Source organism: Apostichopus japonicus, chromosome 15 (assembly GCF_037975245.1).
Source record: "Apostichopus japonicus isolate 1M-3 chromosome 15, ASM3797524v1, whole genome shotgun sequence".
Lineage (NCBI taxonomy): Eukaryota > Metazoa > Echinodermata > Holothuroidea > Aspidochirotida > Stichopodidae > Apostichopus > Apostichopus japonicus.
In genome coordinates, this window is record NC_092575.1 from 29,186,484 (window position 1) to 29,210,068 (window position 23,585).

Sequence of the window (23,585 nt, forward strand, 5' to 3'; positions counted from 1 at the left end):
CAGAGAGGTCAAAAGGCATTTGAGATCAACAGAGGTGAAAGTATGAAAACCTTGTAAGCTCTACAATTTCTACAGCAAAGCTTCAAAGAACTTCATACTTGGTATGTGGATCTTACTGAGTGATTAAAAGAACCCTGCTGATTTTCATAGAGTTCAAAGGTCACTTGACATCCTTATTGGTATCTTGAAACCTCGTTATATGTGAAGCTGGAATGAACTTCAAACTTGTTCATAGATGTCAACGGTCACTTGAGATCAACAGAGATGAAAGTTTTGTAAATATAGCTATTATGCTTAGATGAATATCGTAGCTGTTTTTTGGTTCAACCTTATTGAGTATGAGAAGACTAAGTCTGTGGAGTTCAATGGAGCTTTGACTTCAACAGAGGTCAGTCTCAAAGCCTTGTAAACATTATTACTTCAAATGTAACAAATGTAAAGCTTTAACAAACTTCATATGTGGTTTGGATCCACCTTATTTATTACAAGAACCTTCTCAGACATGTGGCAAGGAATCATAAAGCTTCCTGGCTTTCTTGGTTTGGTAGTAGCCACTTCGTTATTACAGTATGTAATTTAATTACAAGTGAGCTCTTACTATTAACTATTAATTTATATTAATTACTATGAATGTGAAAGATATAGCAGAAGATGTGAAGCAGCTAAACTGTGGGTCTACACATATATGGTTTTTCAGGAATACCCATTTGTCTTCTTATGTTACAGTGTTTCCAGGCTTTTAAGGTTGTTATCATGCTATGATGCAATGGAAGAAGTGGTCCTTGGTGAACGGTACGGGTACGGTCATGGAAGAATGATAGGTTATGACTATGTAACAGGAGGTGGTGGGTAAGTTATTTACTATACCAGTGAGAATCTTTCCTACAGCAATGAATGGTAAAATGATTGGCTATGACTATGTAACAGGAGGTGGTGGGTAAGTTATGAACTATACCAGTGAGAATCTTTCCTACAGCAATGAATGGTAGAATGATGGGCTACGACTATGTAACAGGAGGTGGTGGGTAAGTTATGAACTATACCAGTGAGAATCATTCCTACAGCAATGAATGGTAAAATGATTGGCTACGACTATGTAACAGGAGGTGGTGGGTAAGTTATGAACTATACCAGTAAGAATCATTCCTACAGCAATGAATGGTAAAATGATTGGCTACGACTATGTAACAGGAGGTGGTGGGTAAGTTATATACTTTACCAGTGAGAATCGTTCCTACAGCAATGAATGGTAGAATGATTGGCTACGACTATGTAACAGGAGGTGGTGGGTAAGTTATATGCTATACCAGTGAGAATCGTTCCTACAGCAATGAATGGTAGAATGATTGGCTATGACTATGTAACAGGAGGTGGTGGGTAAGTTATGAACTATAGCAGTGAGAATCGTTCCTACAGCAATGAATGGTAGAATGATTGGCTATGACTATGTAACAGGAGGTGGTGGGTAAGTTATTTACTATACCAGTGAGAATCTTTCCTACAGCAATGAATGGTAGAATGATTGGCTATGACTATGTAACAGGAGGTGGTGGGTAAGTTATGAACTATACCAGTGAGAATCGTTCCTACAGCAATGAATGGTAGAATGATTGGCTATGACTATGTAACAGGAGGTGGTGGGTAAGTTATGAACTATACCAGTGAGAATCTTTCCTACAGCAATGAATGGTAGAATGATTGGCTATGACTGTATTATTATGTAAAAGCAGGCACCAGGTATTAAATACAGTACAGCAATGGTATAATGATTGGCTATGTCTGGGAGGCAATAAAGGGCAATAATGAATTCATATACTGGTGTTAATCTTGGGTACAGCAGTGGAAGAATCATTGGCTATGATTACTGTATGTTACAACAGGCACCAGGTAGTGAATACAGTACAGCAATGGTATAATGATTGGCTATGACTGTGTGGCAATAAAGGGTAATAATGAATTCATATACTGGTGTTAATCTTGGATACAGCAGTGGAAGAATCATTGGCTATGATTACTGTATGTCACAGCAGGCACCAGGTAGTGAATACAGTACAGCAATGGTATAATGATTGGCTATGACTGTGTGGCAATAAAGGGCAATAATGAATTCATATACTGGTGTTAATCTTGGGTACAGCAGTGGAAGAATCATTGGCTATGATTACTGTATGTCACAGCAGGCACCAGGTAGTGAATACAGTACAGCAATGGTATAATGATTGGCTATGACTGTGTGGCAATAAAGGGCAATAATGAATTCATATACTGGTGTTAATCTTGGATACAGCAGTGGAAGAATCATTGGCTATGATTACTGTATGTCACAGCAGGCACCAGGTAGTGAATACAGTACAGCAATGGTATAATGATTGGCTATGACTGTGTGGCAATAAAGGGCAATAATGAATTCATATACTGGTGTTAATCTTGGATACAGCAGTGGAAGAATCATTGGCTATGATTACTGTATGTCACAGCAGGCACCAGGTAGTGAATATAGTACAGCAATGGTATAATGATTGGCTATGACTGTGTGGCAATAAAGGGCAATAATGAATTCATATACTGGTGTTAATCTTGGGTACAGCAGTGGAAGAATCATTGGCTATGATTATTGTATGTTACAACAGGCACCAGGTAGTGAATACAGTACAGCAATGGTATAATGATTGGCTATGACTGTGTGGCAATAAAGGGCAATAATGAATTCATATACTGGTGTTAATCTTGGATACAGCAGTGGAAGAATCATTGGCTATGATTACTGTATGTCACAGCAGGCACCAGGTAGTGAATATAGTACAGCAATGGTATAATGATTGGCTATGACTGTGTGGCAATAAAGGGCAATAATGAATTCATATACTGGTGTTAATCTTGGGTACAGCAGTGGAAGAATCATTGGCTATGATTATTGTATGTTACAACAGGCACCAGGTAGTGAATACAGTACAGCAATGGTATAATGATTGGCTATGACTGTGTGGCAATAAAGGGCAATAATGAATTCATATACTGGTGTTAATCTTGGATACAGCAGTGGAAGAATCATTGGCTATGATTACTGTATGTCACAGCAGGCACCAGGTAGTGAATATAGTACAGCAATGGTATAATGATTGGCTATGACTGTGTGGCAATAAAGGGCAATAATGAATTCATATACTGGTGTTAATCTTGGGTACAGCAGTGGAAGAATCATTGGCTATGATTACTGTATGTTACAACAGGCACCAGGTAGTGAATACAATATACTGGTGTTTTGCTTTGATACAGCAATGGAATGTTTGGCTATGATGGTGTTAGCAGGTGATCAGTAGTAAATATAGTATTCTGGTGTTAATCTCACATACATCTTCAGTATAATGACTGGTTACGATGATGGGACGGGTTCTGTGTCAAGATTGTATTTTATTACAGGTGAAGAGACAACAGGAGTCTTACTGTATTGTCTAATGCAGACTGAACAAAGTCTTATTTTGTTAACAGTAGGTGATGTTTATGTACACAAACTATAGGATTGTCAATTCAAAAAGGATATATCATAATGTCAACATCTTTTTGCATTAATTATTTTTGTATTGACAGAATGGTGTTCAGTAGATCAGCCGTCTCATCCTTCATAGACAAAGGAATAAAATGTTCAAGGCACGAGGATCCAGATGACATGATCATTGGAATGTTTGCCAAGTCTTATCAAATTCCAATAACACATTGCCCTCTTTTTCACCAGGTGAGTAATTACTTTCATTGACTTACATCATAGAGGAAGCATTGTGTGAAATTCCTTGTATTGCAAGATGCAAGTTTAAGTATTTTACTACTTTAGAAAAGTAAGAAAAATACCAGCTTCTCCTATTTCTTTCCCAGTCACAACCCCAACAGTATGCTCTTGGTTTCTTGAAACATCAAACACCAATCTCTTTTCACAAGCACACAAATTTGGATCCTTACGAAGTCTACCAAACTTGGTTTTATCGTGACGATGAAGCAGCAAGAAAACATGAAAGCTTGTCAAGAGAAGGACTGAGAGATGAATTGTAATGTACCTTGTCATGTACTGCAAGTAAACATATTGCAGAATAACTGCTGTCAAAGTAACTTGAATTTTGATTTAATGTATCAAAGTGATGAGAATGAATTGGCTGAAATGGAAGTACATCAAAGTCATTGTTTTTCTAAGCACTAATGCCATACCCAGCATAGTGAATAAAGTATTTAAAAACTGAGTTCTGTTGAAGGTTGACATGGTTGTTGGAGGCAAGTTATGGCCAATATGTGTATAGGGTCAGGAGTAACCTACCATGAACATGAGCTGGTATAGCCTCTCACACATTATAATAGTTGGTGTAGTATGCATTGAACTAGGAGCATATTGTAAAAATGCAATCCTTCTCATTTGAGATAAATGGTAAAATATTACCATATCCCTCCTTGGTTGAGCAGAAGATCACCACAGATTGGATTTCATATGTTATTTATAAGCTCTAGTATCAGGTATAACTCCAGAGATGTTGGGTTATCCACAGATGGTAGAGATCAGACTTATTGCTTTGGGTGGAGCATATCAGTGATCTATTTATTAGAGATGTTGGTTTATCCACAGATGGTAGAGGACAGACTTGTTTCTTTGGGTAGAGCATATCAGTGATCTATTTATCAGAGATGTTGGTTTATCCACAGATGGTAGAGGTCAGACTTGTTGCTATGGGTGGAGCATATCAGTGATCTATTTATCAGAGATGTTGGTTTATCCACAGATGGTAGAGGTCAGACTTGTTGCTATGGGTGGAGCATATCAGTGATCTATTTATCAGATATGTTGGTTTATCCACAGATGGTAGAGAACACACTTGTTTCTTTGGGTAGAGCATATCAGTGATCTATTTATCAGAGATGTTGGTTTATCCACAGATGGTAGAGGTCAGACTTGTTGCTATGGGTGGAGCATATCAGTGATCTATTTATCAGAGATGTTGGTTTATCCACAGATGGTAGAGGTCAGACTTGTTGCTTTGGGTAGAGCATATCAGTGATCTATTTATCAGAGATGTTGGTTTATCCACAGATGGTAGAGGACAGACTTGTTTCTTTGGGTAGAGCATATCAGTGATCTATTTATCAGAGATGTTGGTTTATCCACAGATGGTAGAGGTCAGACTTGTTGCTATGGGTGGAGCATATCAGTGATCTATTTATCAGAGATGTTGGTTTATCCACAGATGGTAGAGGTCAGACTTGTTTCTTTGGGTAGAGCATATCAGTGATCTATTTATCAGAGATGTTGGGTTATCCACAGATGGTATAGAGGTCAGACTTGTTGCTTTGGGTAGAGCATATCAGTGATCTATTTATCAGAGATGTTGGTTTATCCACAGATGGTAGAGGTCAGACTTGTTGCTATGGGTGGAGCATATCAGTGATCTATTTATCAGAGATGTTGGTTTATCCACAGATGGTAGAGGTCAGACTTGTTGCTATGGGTGGAGCATATCAGTGATCTATTTATCAGATATGTTGGTTTATCCACAGATGGTATAGAGGTCAGACTTGTTGCTTTGGGTAGAGCATATCAGTGATCTATTTATCAGAGATGTTGGTTTATCCACAGATGGTAGAGGTCAGACTTGTTGCTTTGGGTGGAGCATATCAGTGATCTATTTATCAGAGATGTTGGTTTATCCACAGATGGTAGAGGTCAGACTTGTTGCTATGGGTGGAGCATATCAGTGATCTATTTATCAGAGATGTTGGTTTATCCACAGATGGTAGAGGACAGACTTGTTGCTTTGGGTGGAGCATATCAGTGATCTATTTATCAGAGATGCTGGTTTATCCACAGATGGTAGAGGTCAGACTTGTTGCTATGGGTGGAGCATATCAGTGATCTATTTATCAGATATGTTGGTTTATCCACAGATGGTATAGAGGTCAGACTTGTTGCTTTGGGTAGAGCATATCAGTGATCTATTTATCAGAGATGTTGGTTTATCCACAGATGGTAGAGGTCAGACTTGTTGCTTTGGGTGGAGCATATCAGTGATCTATTTATCAGAGATGTTGGTTTATCCACAGATGGTAGAGGTCAGACTTGTTGCTATGGGTGGAGCATATCAGTGATCTATTTATCAGAGATGTTGGTTTATCCACAGATGGTAGAGGACAGACTTGTTGCTTTGGGTGGAGCATATCAGTGATCTATTTATCAGAGATGCTGGTTTATCCACAGATGGTAGAGGTCAGACTTGTTGCTATGGGTGGAGCATATCAGTGATCTATTTATCAGAGATGTTGGTTTATCCACAGATGGTAGAGGACAGACTTGTTGCTTTGGGTGGAGCATATCAGTGATCTATTTATCAGAGATGCTGGTTTATCCACAGATGGTAGAGGTCAGACTTGTTGCTATGGGTGGAGCATATCAGTGGTCTATTTATTTGTTATATATTTTGATAAAGATAGAAGAGTGCTGAATTTTTGCCTTTCTATGAAATTTGACATTTCAGTAGATGATATCAAAGGTCATTGCTTGAAAGCTTAACATTAATGCTAACCAATGATGCTAGATGTTATCAAGGTTGTTTGGTTTGTGTGAAGCTTTGAATGAGTAAATGATGCTAGATGACATCAATATCAAAGGCTGCCTGTATACTTATCTTTGTCTATGTTCTCAAACATCGTATTTGACTTTTACCAGCAGTATTTATTGTTATCCTACTTTGAATCGCGTACTATGTAATCGCTAATAATATGGTAATAGTATAGTATGTGGTTTTTGCACCCTTTTGTGACGGGTAAATGAAGGTGGGTAAATGAAGGTGGGTAAATGAGGTGAGTGAGAAGCAGCGACGTAGCCAGGAATTTGAAAGGGGGGGAGCACTTTTTGCGATTGATATGGATTTACATAGTTGTATGCACGACTATCTGAGCGGAGCGCCACCATCGGTTGGCGCGGAGCGTACAAGAAAATTTTTGGTTTTACAAACCCCCCAGATGGCCGGAAACAGCCCTTCCCGAGTGTTCATTCTGGTTCCCTGGCCTCTTGCTAACTTGAGACACCTCATTCAATATCACTTGTAAACCCAAAAAACAAACGATTGAAAATAGTACGTAATTCAATACTACATAATGTATTAAAATTAGCAAGGTACATGTACAGAGTATGTCTTACTTTTCAACTTCTGATACTTCTAGATACAAAGATAGGCCAGAAATGTCTTTGATACAACTGTAGCCAGTAATTGTCTTTGATACAACTGTAGCTAGTAAATGTTTAAGTTAGCCTAATAAGAGAAGGCGAGAGCTATCCGACGATTGCCATCTGATGCAAATTTCTCAACTGTTTTCTCAACTGACATATTATCTGCGTAAACGGGTTCTTAACTACATGTTAAAAAACTGACAAGATCGGATCCTAGTCTTTTTCGGCGGATAGAGTGTTGAATGAAACAGCACGCGATAGAAATGACAGCCTAGATGACAGAAGAATAGGTCACCTAATTTAGCCATATTCTTGCTACGTTCATTTCAATAGTTTTTCCTGTCTATAGACTCTTAAACTCGTCCAGCAAGCTTATGGATTTGAATTATGGGTGTTTTAAAAAAAATAAATAACTTGGCCAAAACAAATGTAGGCCCGGGCCTACAGTGCTACATACTGGCTACGCCCCTGATCATATGATATCATTATCAGCAGATTTTGTATCCTGTTTGAATTCTTTTACATGTTCTTTTGCATAATATATCAGAAAGACAAACATATTGCTCTTTTACATTTTTTCCAGTAGGATGATTCTTGTTTATTGTCCAATGTCTGGACTTTAATACATTTGACGAACTTAACTGATGGACAATATAAACTTTCATATTTTGTAATATAGCCAGATATGCAGTGGCCTAAAAACAAATATCGTTATCGCAGTGTATTAGCAGTGTAATAATTATTATAGGAAGTGCGTATCACGTACGATTGCTAGCTAGCTTCATAACATGCTGTTCGTGCAACAACTTATAGGACGAATCATAGAAAGGATGAGAACGAACGTTGTCGACGTTGTTGTGCATACGGTTCGTGACATTCCATAGAGTGCGGTTAGGTAGGCAATATGTATTTTATTACGCAGTGGCCAACTGTATACTTGTAATAGGCTATAGGCTAAATTTAGCTAATTGCATCTGCCAAACTAAGTAAGTAGTTGAATCAGTAGGCGTGAATGTTACTACGATTATAATTGAGTTAACGGAGCTGACGAGTATTCAAGATCAAAAGAGCACTGACAAAATACCATGCTAAAAGAAACGACAGCTTTAAAAAAAAAAAATCGACACTGAAAGGGGGGGGGGGAGCGGTCGCTCCCCCTGCTCCCCCCCTGGCTACGTCCCTGGTGAGAAGGAGTTGTATGAGTTGACGTCTTTATATTCAATTGAGAATTAGACTGATATCGTAACCCCTATCCATCAAAATAAGAGTTTTGGACGTCAATTCTTGGATGATATTTTGTAACAGCAATTCACTGTTGAGTCAAGATTGTTTTTACTGCTAATATTCCCGTGTATTTTTATCACTTTATCACATCTTGAATGCATTTGTTTTTAATAAACATACATCGTCATAAGTTTTTATTAACTTGAAGTCTGCCACGATCATTGAACTTTTTCATTGCATCCTTTTATTATTAAAGGAAAAAAAACTGTTAACAGACAGCATATTCACGAAAGAGCCCGTGTAAGAGAAAGTGTAAAAGTAAGTGGGCCTGACGTTTCGATCCTAGCAGGATCTTCTTCATTCAACCTCTGAAGAAGATCATGCATGCAAGATCGAAACGTCAGGCTCACTTCCTTTTATACTTTTCTTATAGTTACAGTTTAGTTTCGATTCACAAGATATCTACAACGTGTTAAATGTATAAAGTTCCTGTGCCATGTTATAGCATGGTGTATAACGCTTAAGAAGTTAAATGATATGTCTAGAGATTAGGCCTGTATTTCTATTTCTCAAATCTTTACATTTAGTCCAGACTTTCACCTTTGAGAAATTTCACTGGCATCAATGGACGATATATACCCTGCCGTAGGGCAGCCATTGAGTATTTTAAATACCTGAGCCCTGTCAGCCGTGCTCGCCCTGCCTTTCTTCTTGGTTGATGTTGATTTTCAAGTTACACTCGTCAGCGAGCCAGTAGAATCCGTAAAACTGGTAAACGGTGTTTGTGTCTTGACATTAACAATCTACTGGTATACGTTTAAGTCTCACTCGTTTTTCCATATCATTCCATTGATACCTACGAAGCTCAGAGAGGACATGATAACAAATCAATTTATTACGTACGTTTGTACGTGCGTAATAATATTACATATATACGTGATAATTTTACGTTCACTATACATAAAAATTAGCAGTATGTACATACTGTCACATATTGGCCTACGTGAAAGATACGAACCGCATACGAACCGTTTACTGTACTGTCTTACTATATTATTATGGGCCTATAATCCTTACTTTTACCTCACATGTATCATCATCCAACCACAGAAGGCAAGCTTAGTTTAACGCTTGAACCGCGGACTTAAACACGCCGGAGACACACAAGGTACGTTCGTTCGACTAACACTACAGTTATATAACTGAGTCTAAAATATAATACGAACAAGATCATTCCTCTCCAGGGGCGGATCCAGGGGGGGGGCCGACCCGGCCCCGGCCCCCCCTTTTTGGAAATCAGTTGCGATTTTTTTATGTGGGAGTACTTCAAATTCCTAATAGGCATAACTTGGTGAAAGAAAAGCCTAATATATCCAGCTGCTCTTCCCTGAAACGCGATCGTTTTTATTCCAAATTTGAAACTAAGACAATTAGTTTCAAATGAAAGGGGGTGTAGACGGTTTTACACTATCTAACGCAACGTAGTCGCCAAGAACCTGAAGTATTTTTAAGGGAGGGCCCGAGGAACATGAACTTATAGCATGCTCCTCATGGTGAAACATAATTGCACCTATAAGGTGAATTGAGTGTACTGTTAATAGTAGGAGAGACTAGCGTAGGTTCTTATGACCAACTACTCTCAAACTTTATAGGAGGAGCTTCATCAGTAGTAGCCTTTGAATATTTTATATTCGGCCTAGGCGTCTCGTTCTCAAAATGCATCTATTTTCTGTGCACGAGTTTTTATGGACTCATAGTGCAGCTATAAGAGCATCTAAAAGAGCTTCGTGTGAACCTTGAGAGTCAGGTGATTCTTCGTTAGTACGAAACCTTGAGTTAACAAGTAAATCTTTGAGATTTTGGGCCCTTTTGTAGGCTAGAATCGGTTCTTTTGGAAATAGTTTGGATAATTCCGCGTGTTGCGAGATTAAGTGCCAATGTTTCAAAAGTGCTTTTTTTCAAATGCGTTTGTAAACCCTTTTTGCTTTTTGTTTTACATGATGAAGCGGATTCTCATTTTTCTTTTTAGGTCTTTCAATGACTTGAGAAGATCACTTCGTTTAGGGTTTTCTGGAGTTGCTATCAACTTCAGACCTTTTCCCGGCGCAATAAACTCTATATTGGACATGTTTCTGTCTGATAGGTTCTTTACGAACTTTTTTAGTGTTTCTGCTTCTTTTCGAAGACATTGGGCTTTTGAGTGACTACTTGTAGTCTGTAGCTCCCTGTTGCCTGTTGGTGGTGCGGAATTTGTCAGAGCTTTTACTGATCGGACATATTTGCGTTGACTTTTTGGAGGATGGTTGTCAGTAGCCGGTTTGCCTCAGGAGCTTCTACAGTTGACTCTAGGTCGGTCTCGGCTCTTGATTTCTTTTCTAGAAATCTCTCCCGTTGCCTTTTTGCCTGGCGGGATAACTCTTCTCTCCAGATTCTACGGAGTGTTCTGGCTGCCCGTTGGAGTACGTGATGCCAAGAATCAAAGAACTCCTTCGAGTGGTTCAGTTGCCCCGGGAGTCTAGGTGGGTCTCTTTGGACCTTGAGTTGATAGGTGGCGTTTGATCGCCGTCCATCCGGGAGATTTCTTTTGTGAGAGTGATGAGCCTTGACTGGCGCTCCTTCAGCGCATCTGCCTTTAACAAAAAACCCTTGAGCTTAAGTCCATTTTTACGGACGTTGTTCAGTCGGAAACCCTTTGTTTGCCTTTACGGACGTTACGGAGCAGCTGTAAACCCAGGCGCGTAGCCAAGGGGGGTGTTTTGGTTGTTCAAACACCCCCCATGGCCCAAGTGCCCCCATAAATATATGCAGAAAGCACCAGTGACTTGGAGAGATACGCTAATAATAATTATCGCACTAATGGGATTTTAGCTTTACTTTTAGTGAGACTCTAAGAGAACCGTGATACCAAATATGCCAAAATCAATGATGTGAGAGTACCGTTAACTCTTTGGGTTCCCAGTTTGCTTGTCAACAGACTTCTACAGTCCAAACGAAGGGGAACTCTATAGGTCCGCAATTCCCTTGATCTTTTTATCTCTGATTCCCCAAATTATCCTTCTTACAGTTCAAACTTTTGAGTTGAAGTTGAACCTAGTTGCTTGTAAATTACATATATTGAGAAAGGTATCTCTTTAGGTTCGCATTTTCCTTGCATCAATAATTGAGTCTATATAGGATTACATTTTTCTGATGTGAATAGAATTATTCCACAAAATAATTATCAATATTCTTTTGCATGATTTGAGCTCAAACATTGCACCATTTTGCATCTAGAGGCCTTAAAATTCCATTTTTTCGCCAAAGGGGAGGGGGACACCCCCTCCCCTTAGAACCCTCCCCCATGTCAGTCTCCAGCAAAATACCCCCAATGAACAAATCCTGGCTGCGCGCCTGTGTAAACCATTGTTATTTTGGTCAGCTGATCGGTTTGGGAGTAGTTCTTTTGTTATAGAGTTGGGTTCTGGAGGCGGCAGTGAAGTCAAACAGTGAAGGCCTGTGATTGGTCCAAATTCTGTTGTAGAAGCCTTTTTGCAGTGGCGGAGCGTCCATACAGTCAGGGGGCGGATGCCCCCCCCCCTGACGGTCTTAAATGAACTGCTGGCGCCCTTTTCAGCTTTTTACCACTTTTTACTTATTCATGATTATTGACTTTTTTATTGCGCTCTCATCTACCTATTGACATTTGTCACATTTTGTTGGTGTAATTTTCTGACAAAATGCTCTAACGGCTATTTATTCCATGTTTATCTGCAAATTAGCAAGGCTCGGAAAGGGTCATTTCCTGCGATCTAGGGAGTATCTTTACTCAAAAAAATTCTGTACGCTCCGCGCCAACCTGTGGTGGCGCTCCGCTTAGATAGTGTCGGAAGCGCCCCTACAGACCATTCTCGCCCCCTCTGACCGATACCCCTAGCTCCGCCACTGCCTTTTTGCCATAGGATACAATGTGGTGACGCACATACACTCTTATGGTGTAATTTTTAGGTTCAGAGCGACTAAAGTTCTGTGTCTCGCTCTGGTGAGACGATGGAATATTCAGCGTATTTTCCATCCAAGTTTAACATTAGAGATTCCTCGAAAGAATTCTCAGTGGTTATGCAAACCTACGTCTCAATATTCCGAAGAACAGAGAGGCAAATTGAAATGAAAGGGGGTGTTTTTCCTGGGAAAAACAATCACGCGGGCGAAGTGGGGGTTGGGGGAACATTACAGCGCGCCGGGGCGTTGTGGAAAACCTCCGTATTGGCTAAGTATATCATAATTATCTCATTGAATATATCTTGTTTTATGTTTTTTCTTGGGGTGAATCTGGTGTCATAATTTTCGCGCAAAAGAAAAAAAGAATCGACACAATAAAAGTGTATCCATTGTAGTGCTCTACATGCACTGTTGATCGTTGTTAAATATGTGTCTATCGACAAAAAATATGTGCACAAAAAAAAGCGTGTCTGCAACGTTTCTGGTTTTTCTAGTTTTTGGCGAAATGTTTCACCATTTTGCATCTAAGCACTCACAATTAACCAAAAATTTCCAAGGTGGAGGGGGACAACCCCTCCCTCTAGACCCCTCCCCCAGGACGCAGATCACTAAAGTGCTACCATCGGGATGTCGGCCCCCCCTTTCTCAAAATCCTGGATCCGCCCCTGCTCTCCATCTGTGAAATGAAGATGTATCCTGCAGTATATCTCGTACGCTCGCTTTCGTTAGACAATTGATAACATAGGCTATATCACGTAACAAAAACACGTACGTATGTACGTAGGCCTTCTTTTGTTATATTAATTACGTATGTACTATGTACGTAGTAATTGTTACGTACGTTATACATATCACGTACGTAATAAATATCACATACGTAGGCTACATAATACTATTACTTACGTAGGTGATAATTATTACGTACATACGTGATAATTTTTTTACCATGTCCTCTCTGGAGCTTCGTAGGGGTCTGCCCGATATTCATAAAGTCCGCTATTCATAAGGGTCATTGTTCATAAGGTTCGTTATTCGTATCGTTATTTTTTCGATAAAAAGGTTCGCTATTCATAATGGATACAAAAGTTCGATATTCATGATGGGCAAAACGGTTCGATATCCATAATGGATGAAAAGGTTCGTTATTCATAATGGGACAAAGGGTTCGATATTCATAATAGAACAAAGGGTTCGATATTCATAATAGAACAAAGGGTTCGTAATCAATAATAGACAAAAAGATTCATAATAGGAACAATTAATTAATGTATGTATTAATGTATTAATTAGTTATGATTAATTAGTAATGTATGTATTAATGCATGTCATCCAGTTGCAGAGCTGTTGACAATCATTGACGTTAAGCTTGAATGTAAGAGACTTCGGTCAGCTTGCGGCTTTGATAAGCCGCAACACAATACCTGGAATGGCAGCGAGGAAAGTGTTATGCTCTCTTTATTCATGGATTTTTTTATGAATTTTAAATTATACAACGGTATTCTGCAATATTTGAGTGCAATCGTTTTAGTCTTCTCATCATTAAATTTAACTCCGCAATATTGTTTATTCGGAAACCGGATTCATTTGGATGATTTGGTTAACTGCTAACTAAACTGAAGTCAGTAAACTTAGCCTATTCGCACTACCTATACACTTACAGCAGGCCTAGCCTACATTTGCTCGGCTAACGTCAACTTAGCTATAGAGCGGTCAATAACAAGATGGATTCGACCGCCACACCTCAGTGCGTCACACACGGATCAACACAAACTGACCCAGAAGAACTATTGATCACCTATTGTTCTGGATCCTGTGTCAGCCCACATGGCGGTGCAGCAAAAATCGTATCCTGTGACTTCTGTGGTGTTGATTACCAGTACCACATAGGTTCTGTAGGTCTAGACAGAATACCTACTAAGAGTGCTAAATCCAAATGGTTCTGCCAACCCTGCTTGAGACTTCGAAGTAATTTGCTTGAATCCCAAAAGCAACTGACAGAGGCACTTAAACAGATAAACTCACTACAAGCGAAAGTAAGAGAACTCTCCGAACATAACTCGGCCACCACATCTGGTCAAAATTCACAAGAAGCTGAAGATCCCTGTCACTATGGGCGGGGATCATGGGGGGGGGGGCATGTCCCCCAATATTTTAGGTGGGGGATATAGTATCTAATATCCCCTCCAATATTTTGTGGCATAGTTTTTTTTAGCATATTTTTTATTTTTTATTTTTATGATATCGCTAGTAATTTCAAAATAGAAAATGCTTAGATGCAACTTACAAGGCCTGGGAACTGCCATTTCCAGCGATCTGGAAGGCATTTTCGGGCAAAATTTTCTTTTGCGCCTGGCGCCAACTTATGGTGGCGCTACGCTTAGATAGTTTGCCTACAAGCTTCGCCCCTCCCTTGGCAAATCCCTCGCAAGGCGCTTGGTTTGCTGATGAAAAAGGAAAATAGGGCTAAAGCAACAATATATATATATATATATATATAAGCATATAAGCGATTCAAAGTCGTCATCTCGTAGACTGGACAAATCACAGTCTGCTTTGTGGTTGCTAAAGAATTGTCTGGCAACCTTATACACACTGGGTGTTATGTTGTCCATGTCATCCAAAGGGATAGATCCATAGAGGTTGCTAACGTCGAGGCTGCAGAACCCGTGTATATTTTGTCCCTTGATGTTGTCGAGGAACCGAAGGAAATCGTCGCAGTTTCTAAGATGGGCTGGGACTTTGTCTAGCAGTTGGGTGAGGGAATACGCTAAACTTTTAGACAGTTTGGTAGCAGGTGTGTCTGTTGCCGAGTGAATAGGGCGACACTTCAGATGACCTTCTTTGTGGTCCTTGGGTAAACCGTACACAGCGCATGGCATGGTTTCACAGCATATGTTACTTTTCAGTTTTTTCCAGAGATCTGGATCGATTATTCAGATTTGTCCAGTCTACGAGATGACGACTTTGAATCGCTCGTTAGACTATGCTTAACAAGTGACGTCGTTCTCATCGATAACAAGCCATACACACAAAATAATGGTTTAGCCATGGGAAACAACTTAGCCCCCAGTTTAGCCATCATCTACATGAATCAGTCAGACATCCAGCTTCGTCACCAATTTGGAAATAAAATCATGCTAAAACGCTACATCGACGACATTTTCCTTGTTTGGACATCGGCGGATATTAACAGCGATAACATCCTATCCGTCGCTAATAGCCTCAACACGGCTCTTAGATTTACCATAGAAATGCCTGTGGATGACCGATTGCCCTTCCTGGACACAGTTGTAACGCTCAACCGTACAAACAACTCATTCACAACACAACTATATACCAAACCTATACACAGTGGTTGCATTTTGCACTGGGACAGCCATGGTCCCACCTCTGCCAAACGAGCCATTTTGACGGGAGAAACAAGAAGAGCCATATCCAGGTCCACAGACAAACCCTCAACTAAACTATCTCTTAAACAAGTAAAAACGAACTTCATGAGAAACGGATATCCTAAAAAATTCGTGAACTCAACCATGAAACACACAATAATCACCCCTACTAGACCATCTGAAGATCAAAGAATTTACCTAAAAGTACCATTTGTGAACGAGAACATAAAACGACAGACCCTGGCAACAATCAGCAGATCGGGCATTACAAATCTGAGAACACACTTCATGACAGGTAACCCATCAGCGAGTTTGTTTTCCGCGCCACGTGACAAACAGGGTTGCCCACCCAACTGTGACACCTGCAAAATCGCTGTAAAGAAGAATATCTGTTTAGCCAAAAACTGTGTCTACAAGATTAAATGCAATCTTTGCTCGTCTACATACATCGGCGAAACGGGATGCACCATTGGAACGAGAATAAAAGAACATCTACGTATGACTAAACAGACCATATACACACATTTACAAACTGACAATATAGATCCGAAATCTGGAGAAAATATCAATTGGCAAATCCTACATCACAACCTACCCAATACCAGCGAAAGAAAAATAATCGAAGCCCTTACCATTAAAGCCAGTAATAACTTAATGAATGGCTGTGCTGGACGTCAATTGGATATTTAAGCTTTTCACATCTCGCTGGGCCGTCTGTGCGCTCCGAATACAGTTTGTTCGCTGGTGCGTTTCAGCTCAGGGGAATTGTTGTTGTTGGGTTTTTTTTTTTTTTTTTAAGTTTTTACTTATATACACGGAGTCGGTAGTTGCACCTCATTCCTTGATAAAGCCTTAACCCGGCGAAATATTGGAACTTACAACTTTGTATACTTTTCTTACTGTGCTTGTTGAAGTCTCATTTTCTACATTTCATCATATACACCAAGCATGTCAACATCCGCTCTTTCATATATATATATATATATATATATATATATATATATATATATATATATATATATATATATATACCCTAACCCACATAACACAAGCCTGTCTGTCACGAAAAGAACATCACTTACGCACAGATCGCATCATACAAACCACCTAAGAATGGAGTATTAATCATTGGCGACTCAATGATACGAGATTTATCGGATGATGATTTCGATGGAAATAATGTTAGTGTCAAGTGCATTAGTGGGGCTTCGACGGAAACTATAAGAAATGAGATGAAAGCGAATACAACTCTCCAAGCCGTAAGTCACGTCATCATCCATGTGGCCCTAATGACGTTGTTAAAAAATCTGACAACCTTAACGAAATCCTAAATGATTTTGAGGATTTAATCAATATATATATATATATATATGCAGATAATTTCGGCTTGCTAAGGGTGACTCAGTCTGGGTTTAGAGCCAAACATTCATGTGAAACGGCCTTGCTTAATTTGATAGATTGTTGGATGAAAATATTGATGAAGGATATTTAATTGGCTCAATTATGCTAGATTTAAGAAAAGCATTCGACCTATAGTAGATCATGATATCCAATTAGAAAAAATGAAAATTTACCAATGTTCAGATACATCAATTAAATGGTATTAATGGTATAACAGAACACAAAGTGTATTTTCAAGTGGGGAATGATCAATCCCAATGTACGTTACCAGTGGTGTACCACAAGGTCCAATTCTTGGGCCACTCTTATTTTTACTTTATGTTAATGATTTAGATTTATGTCTTGCACATTGTTCTGCGGATATGTATGCAGACGATACTACGTTTCATGTTAGTTATAAGAGTATTGAGGAGCTTTCTATTAAATTAAATGGAGATGCTAAACATATATACAATGGGTGTCAGCAAAATAAGATGGTTATTAATACTGAGCATGTTAATATGTTCTGAACAAAAGCAAATTCCTCTAAATTCCAACAATCTAAATGTGATGATAAATAACGAGCTTCATCAGGAAAGCTTGTAGGTGTCAGGATTGATGCAAATCTTACATGGAATGATCAAATTGATTTTGTTTGTAATACCATAAGTAGTAGAATGCACTCTTAAGAAGAATTATACGATTTATCGACATCCCTACATGTATGTTATACTATAATGGCTATATTCAGCCATTCATGGATTATTGTAATCTCATATGGGGTTCATGCAACCAGGGATATATTGACCGAATAGAAAAGCTTCAAAAATGTGCAGCCCGAATAATACTAGATGCTACACTTATGATGAAAGGTCCAGCGACCTTTCTGAAAGACTTGGATGGCATACTTTCAATGAACGTATGTTAATATGAAAAGGCTGGTTATGGTATATAAATCACTCCACGGACTTTCCCCGTCTTACATGAAAGAAAATGTTTGAGTATACTCATGATGTACATACATATGGCCTACGTTCAACCATGGAGCTATACTCTGTTTATAGCTCCATGGTTCAACTACATCATCTGGGCTCTTTCTAACTGGGGGAAAAACTGAATTCCACAGGAAAAGATTCCCAACATTGCTGCAAAATAATGGAACGCACTACCAAATGAAATAAAAAATGCAAACAGCTTAAGTAGTTTTAAAAGATTAGTCTTATCAAGTAATGACATGTGTTATTGCTCTCTTCGTTTTATTCGAAAGTTTTAGATCAGTAATTGTGTAATTTTGTTTTTATTGATTTTATACACATTGTATAATTTTAATATTAATAATATTCTTATTTCATTTTGATCGTAGTTTAAGAATCTTACTCGTTTATACTCATTCATTATTTCATACTTCATTAAGCATTTTTTAATTTGCAACATTTTTGTTTTATGTATTATATATTTTACTTGGTATTTATCTATTTTGGTATTGTACGAGGGCCTCGTGGAAGATTAGCTTCGGCTAAACGAGTTACCCTCTCAAAATAAAGTTTAATTAATAATAAATAATAATAATAAGCCAATGAGGCTTCTTCGCGAGTTCCTGCTTACAGGGGAATCTAAAATATATACATACATCTTCTCTAAAGCTTTTAAGTAAGGTGCCACGTCTAACACTAATGTACCACATTAAATACAAATCTCACGGTGGACGTGCCCTCTTCACGCCACACGCGTACAGTAGGCGTAGGCGTACTCTTCAGCACTGATGCTGGATTCTTCAAGTCACCTTGGAATGCTGCGAATGGTGGGAGTTCTGTTTGGTTTAAATTTTAATTCATTCGTATGGAAAGAACCCCCTTTTTTTCGTGTGCAGTCATAGGCTTTGAGAAAAGCGGCATATAGTTAACAGCAGGCGCCATGAAGTTGGTAATATTGAGGAATAGCAAATTCTTCGATTTTACGTTCACCACCAACCACGGAAATAATTGTTGTTATACCAGTTAATATCGTAAGAACCGGTTTTGGAATCTTTCACTTGCAGTTTGGTTAGATATGCACTATGTGTTCGTCTAGAAGTGTTTGTAAAATGTGTTGACGAGGCCGGGCATTTTTCACAAGGTTTGACATAACGCGTCAAATTCTTCTTTGTCTGCCTTTAGCAGATATTCTATTTCGCGGATATACGAACCGTAATGTTCTTGCAAGTGAGAAGAACTTCGTTCTGATATTACAGATAGGTAAGACCATGGAGCTATAAACAGTTTATAGCTCCATGGTAAGACCAACCACTCGCGAGTAGTATTTTCCGATCACCATCAGACATGAAACTTTGCGGGTCTTCGTATTCGGGAACATTGCTGCATACGCTCAATCTAAGTGGTATACGTGTATTGCTTCCCACGTGAGCTAACTAACCGCGGACGTATGGCAAGCCGTTTTACTTTTTATTCGATATTTGATGATATCATCAAATATTTGGTGATATCAGCAAATAATTGTTGATATCATCAAATCATTTGATGATATCATCAAATAATTGCTGATATCAACAATTATTTGCTGATATCAGCAAATAATTGTTGATATCAGCAATTCATTTGCTGATATCACCAATTCATTTGCTGATATCACCAATTCATTTGTTGATATCATCAAATAATTGCTGATATCAACAAATAATTGCTGATATCAACAAATATTTGCAGATATCAGCAATTATTTGGTGATATCAGCAAATGAATTGGTGATATCAGCAAATCATTTGATGATATCAGCAAATCATTAGATGATATCAACAATTATTTGCTGATATCATCAAATAATTGGTGATATCAGCAAATCATTTGATGATATCAACAATTCCAACATATCACTTATTCATTTGCTGATATCAACAAATCAATTGGTGATATCAGTAATTGATTTAATGATATCAGCAAATGAACCGTACATATCACTAATGCATGCTTTTGTTGATATCACCAATTCATTTGTTGATATCACCAATTCATTTGATGATATCAACAAATCATTTGCTGATATCAGTAATTCAACCGTGACGATGATATCAGTAATTCAACCGTGGCAGCCCGTCTTACAGGCATGCGCACACGATGTCAGTGTACTAAGCAGTACATGCAAATGACAGTGACGAGACAACAGGGTACGGGTAGTGTTACTTTCACCTTGGCGATTGCGGTAAACTTGATGAAGCACAGATCGTTATTGACAGAAGTTCTCGGATTTTGGGCAATGAGAATGCTTCTGAAGCGAAAGAACGTCTTCTCCAAAGCAAAGAGAAATTTAGAACGGATTAACGCGAGCATCGATGAGCACAGGTTCAATTCAATAGCAGCTGTGCACGATCAGCTCCTTTCCATCGCAGACGCAAAGGCACAGCCAGACGGAACGGAACGTTGCAGCCATGAGCGGCGATCATGGGGGGGGGGACATATTTTAGGTGGGGGATATAGTATCTAATATCCCCCCCAATATTTGTTGGCATAGTGTTTTTGTGTGGCTATAAATAGAAAATAATGCATGAGATTATTTATCCAAATCCTATTTGGCGGTGGCTAAAACTTTATTCAACACATGCGCTATGAGGTAAATGACTCTTCGTGGTCGTTTCTGTGACTTGTGACCGTATAGCATCTTGTCAATCATGATTATTATCATAATGTCTGTACATCTCTCGTGTATGAGTGTACGTACGTACAATCATATATATGATCCACATCGATATGGGTTCACTGGGTTTCCATTTGGCATGTTTCCTACAAGATTTCTAACCGCAGGCACGTAGCCAAGTAGGGGGGGGGGGGTGGGGCGAAGATATTTTTTGTCTTTTTTAACGATATCGAAGTTTTATATTTATAATATTTGTACACAATAAATTAACTGTGTCTGAATTTTCGAAAATTCCCTGACCAACATTCTTCATCATACTTCCCTCTACTCGTGCCATTTTGACCGGTCTGTTAGGGGTTGAAGGTTTTTTTTCTATATTGGTTGACCATAGATGAAATTTTGTGCAACATTTATGAAAAAGGTTATGGATGGAAAAAAAACTATTGGGAAAACTTGATTCTCAGGCCAAAGTGTACAACTTGTTGATGATTTTCAAGCCCGAGAAGTGCCATTTCCTGTGATCTGGGGGGCTATAAAAACCAGAAATTTTCTGTGGCGCTCCCCTTAGATAGTAATTCGATCGCGCCCCGGGTTAGAAAATCCTGGATACACGCCCGTATTTATATATACATATATATATATATATATATATATATATATATATATATATATATATATATATATATATATATATATATGTATGTATGTATGTATATTTATATATATATATATATGTTATATGTATGTATATATAGCCTATATATATATATACAAAATAACGAAGTGCGCGAACAATTTTAATTTGGGGGTTGGGGAATTGTTACGCGTCTGCACCCAAGTTAAAGTCCCCCCACCCCAATATTTGAAACAAATCGCCGCCACTGGTTGCAGCCACCATCGGGGAGCCAGTCTAATGGACACAGTTCCCAGCCTGTTTCTGTCGCCCGCCGACCAGGGTATACTTTTTACATTTTGGTATTTCATATTGAGCTACTTAACCACCCCGATATTATTTTTCATAGGTTTATAGGCCTGGCCTACTCGGTGCTTGCCCAATGTTTGTCTTCCCTGTCACAAGTGCATGAGTAGCCACGGTACCTCTCCCAGTGGCAGTAGTGGTACTGTGTAACTTAGTCCCCTTTCCCCTCCCGTTGATCGCTATAACCAAGGCTGAAATTAACCGCGCACCAGGCGCCTTTCTGTGCCCGCTACCAGCCAAACAGCGCCCTTAAGACCCAAAAAGAATGCCTGTTGATGGCGCTCGTTTCTAATTCCTTTTTGTAGACGTTGGTTCGATACGCTTGAATTACTGATATCAGCAAATGAATTGGTGATATCAGCAAATGAATTGTTGATATCAGCAATTCCAACATATCGCCAATTCAATTGCTGATATCAGCAAATCTTTTAATGATATCACCAAATCATTTCATGATATCAGCAATCCGGTTCCTCATATCACTAATTAATTAGTGATATGTCGGAATTGTTGATATCAGCAAATGATTTGCTGATATCATCAATTCAATTGCTGATATCACCAATTCATTTGCTGATATCAGCAAATATTTGTTGATATCAGCTATTATTTATTGATATCAGCAATTATTTGGTGATATCAGCAAATGAATTGGTGATATCAGCAAATGAATTGGTGATATCAGCAAATGAATTGCTGATATCAACAATTATTTGGTGATATCAGCAAATAATTGTTGATATCAGCAATTATTTGATGATATCATCAAATGATTTGATGATATCAACAATTATTTGCTGATATCACCAAATATTTGATGATATCATCAAATATCGAATAAAAAGTAAAACGGCTTGCCATACGGACGTTTCTCCTTGTACCGTTTAAAAGTAGCATTCGAAATCAAAACCGGCTTGATGAGGGTGATATCTGAGATCTGTGGGAATATGAATGCCTTCTTCCTCCAGTAATCCGAAAGCTGTCTTTGGATGTAAGTAAACACGACCTGCAGGGCATAATGCCTCTGGCCCTTAGATAAAGGTGTCAGTCGGGAAACATTTGAACTTGTCCGACAGATGAAATGCTGTGCACGCCACTGTCCTGCAAGATGTTTGTTTCAATGAGTGACTCTGTGCTCTCGGTCAACTGTTAAAGTAGCCATGACACGAAAATTTCAAAGTCCTATATTTTTGGGATCTATCAAAGAATGTTCTCTAAAACATGTATCAACCATTCTGCCAGTTAAAAACTTGATTTTTCAAGTCGAAAATTGAGAATGAATTTACCCTCTTCGGAGTTTGAAACTTTGTTTGCTCGAAAATTTTCCGATTCGCATGACGTCATCTGACGTCATGTTAGAAACACGATTTGTTGTCGCTTTTTCCGATCCTCCGAACATACCATACATGTACAAATTAGACAAGTACACATACCACTAGTAGTTACTACACAAAACACCGATCACATGTGCGATATCAAATCAAAATCTCCTGTGAAATGGCGGATCCAAACCAATTGCGGCAACCGAAGTCTAAGATTTCTAAGAATATCAAGAATGATTTGAATTATTGTTTGAAAACAAAGTTTAGTGAGTCGAAACATTTTGTAAATTTTGTGGGAAGCTGATTCTGAAAAGGATTTTTCATCTCACAGTATGTTTCTCTCTGCATTGAGACTTGCCAAAATAACATGTGCATTCAATAGCACAGTGATTTCTTCGTTGCAGTTTTTCGCGGTCCCTCAAACCAGGGGCTTCAGTTATTTTTTCCTATTTTTGTGCCACGTTTTACATCGTCAAAAGGAGCCA

At 38.7% G+C, this 23,585-nt stretch overlaps 2 protein-coding genes across 3 annotated transcripts in view; both read left to right on the top strand.

Moving 5' to 3' along the window:
- LOC139980847 (beta-1,3-glucosyltransferase-like) overlaps nucleotides 1–8,632 on the top strand; it is a 35,709-nt gene extending 27,077 nt beyond the window's left edge. The window contains exons 12-17 of one of the 2 annotated variants that reach the window (XM_071992819.1): nucleotides 727–849; nucleotides 3,589–3,733; nucleotides 3,871–5,231; nucleotides 5,311–5,464; nucleotides 5,544–5,851; nucleotides 5,931–8,632. In XM_071992819.1, the coding sequence (XP_071848920.1) occupies nucleotides 727–849; nucleotides 3,589–3,733; nucleotides 3,871–4,044 (442 nt within the window). In that variant the 3' untranslated portion in view covers nucleotides 4,045–5,231; nucleotides 5,311–5,464; nucleotides 5,544–5,851; nucleotides 5,931–8,632. The remainder of the gene's footprint in view (nucleotides 1–726; nucleotides 850–3,588; nucleotides 3,734–3,870; nucleotides 5,232–5,310; nucleotides 5,465–5,543; nucleotides 5,852–5,930) is intronic. The other variant, XM_071992820.1, reaches the window with a different exon arrangement.
- A 5,492-nt stretch (nucleotides 8,633–14,124) lies between these two features.
- Nucleotides 14,125–16,482, top strand: LOC139981432 (uncharacterized). The gene is made up of 2 exons (XM_071993803.1): nucleotides 14,125–14,436; nucleotides 15,310–16,482. The coding sequence occupies exons 1-2, from the start codon at nucleotides 14,125–14,127 to the stop codon at nucleotides 16,480–16,482; spliced, it is 1,485 nt and encodes a 494-aa protein (XP_071849904.1).
- Nucleotides 16,483–23,585: the final 7,103 nt, after the last annotated feature.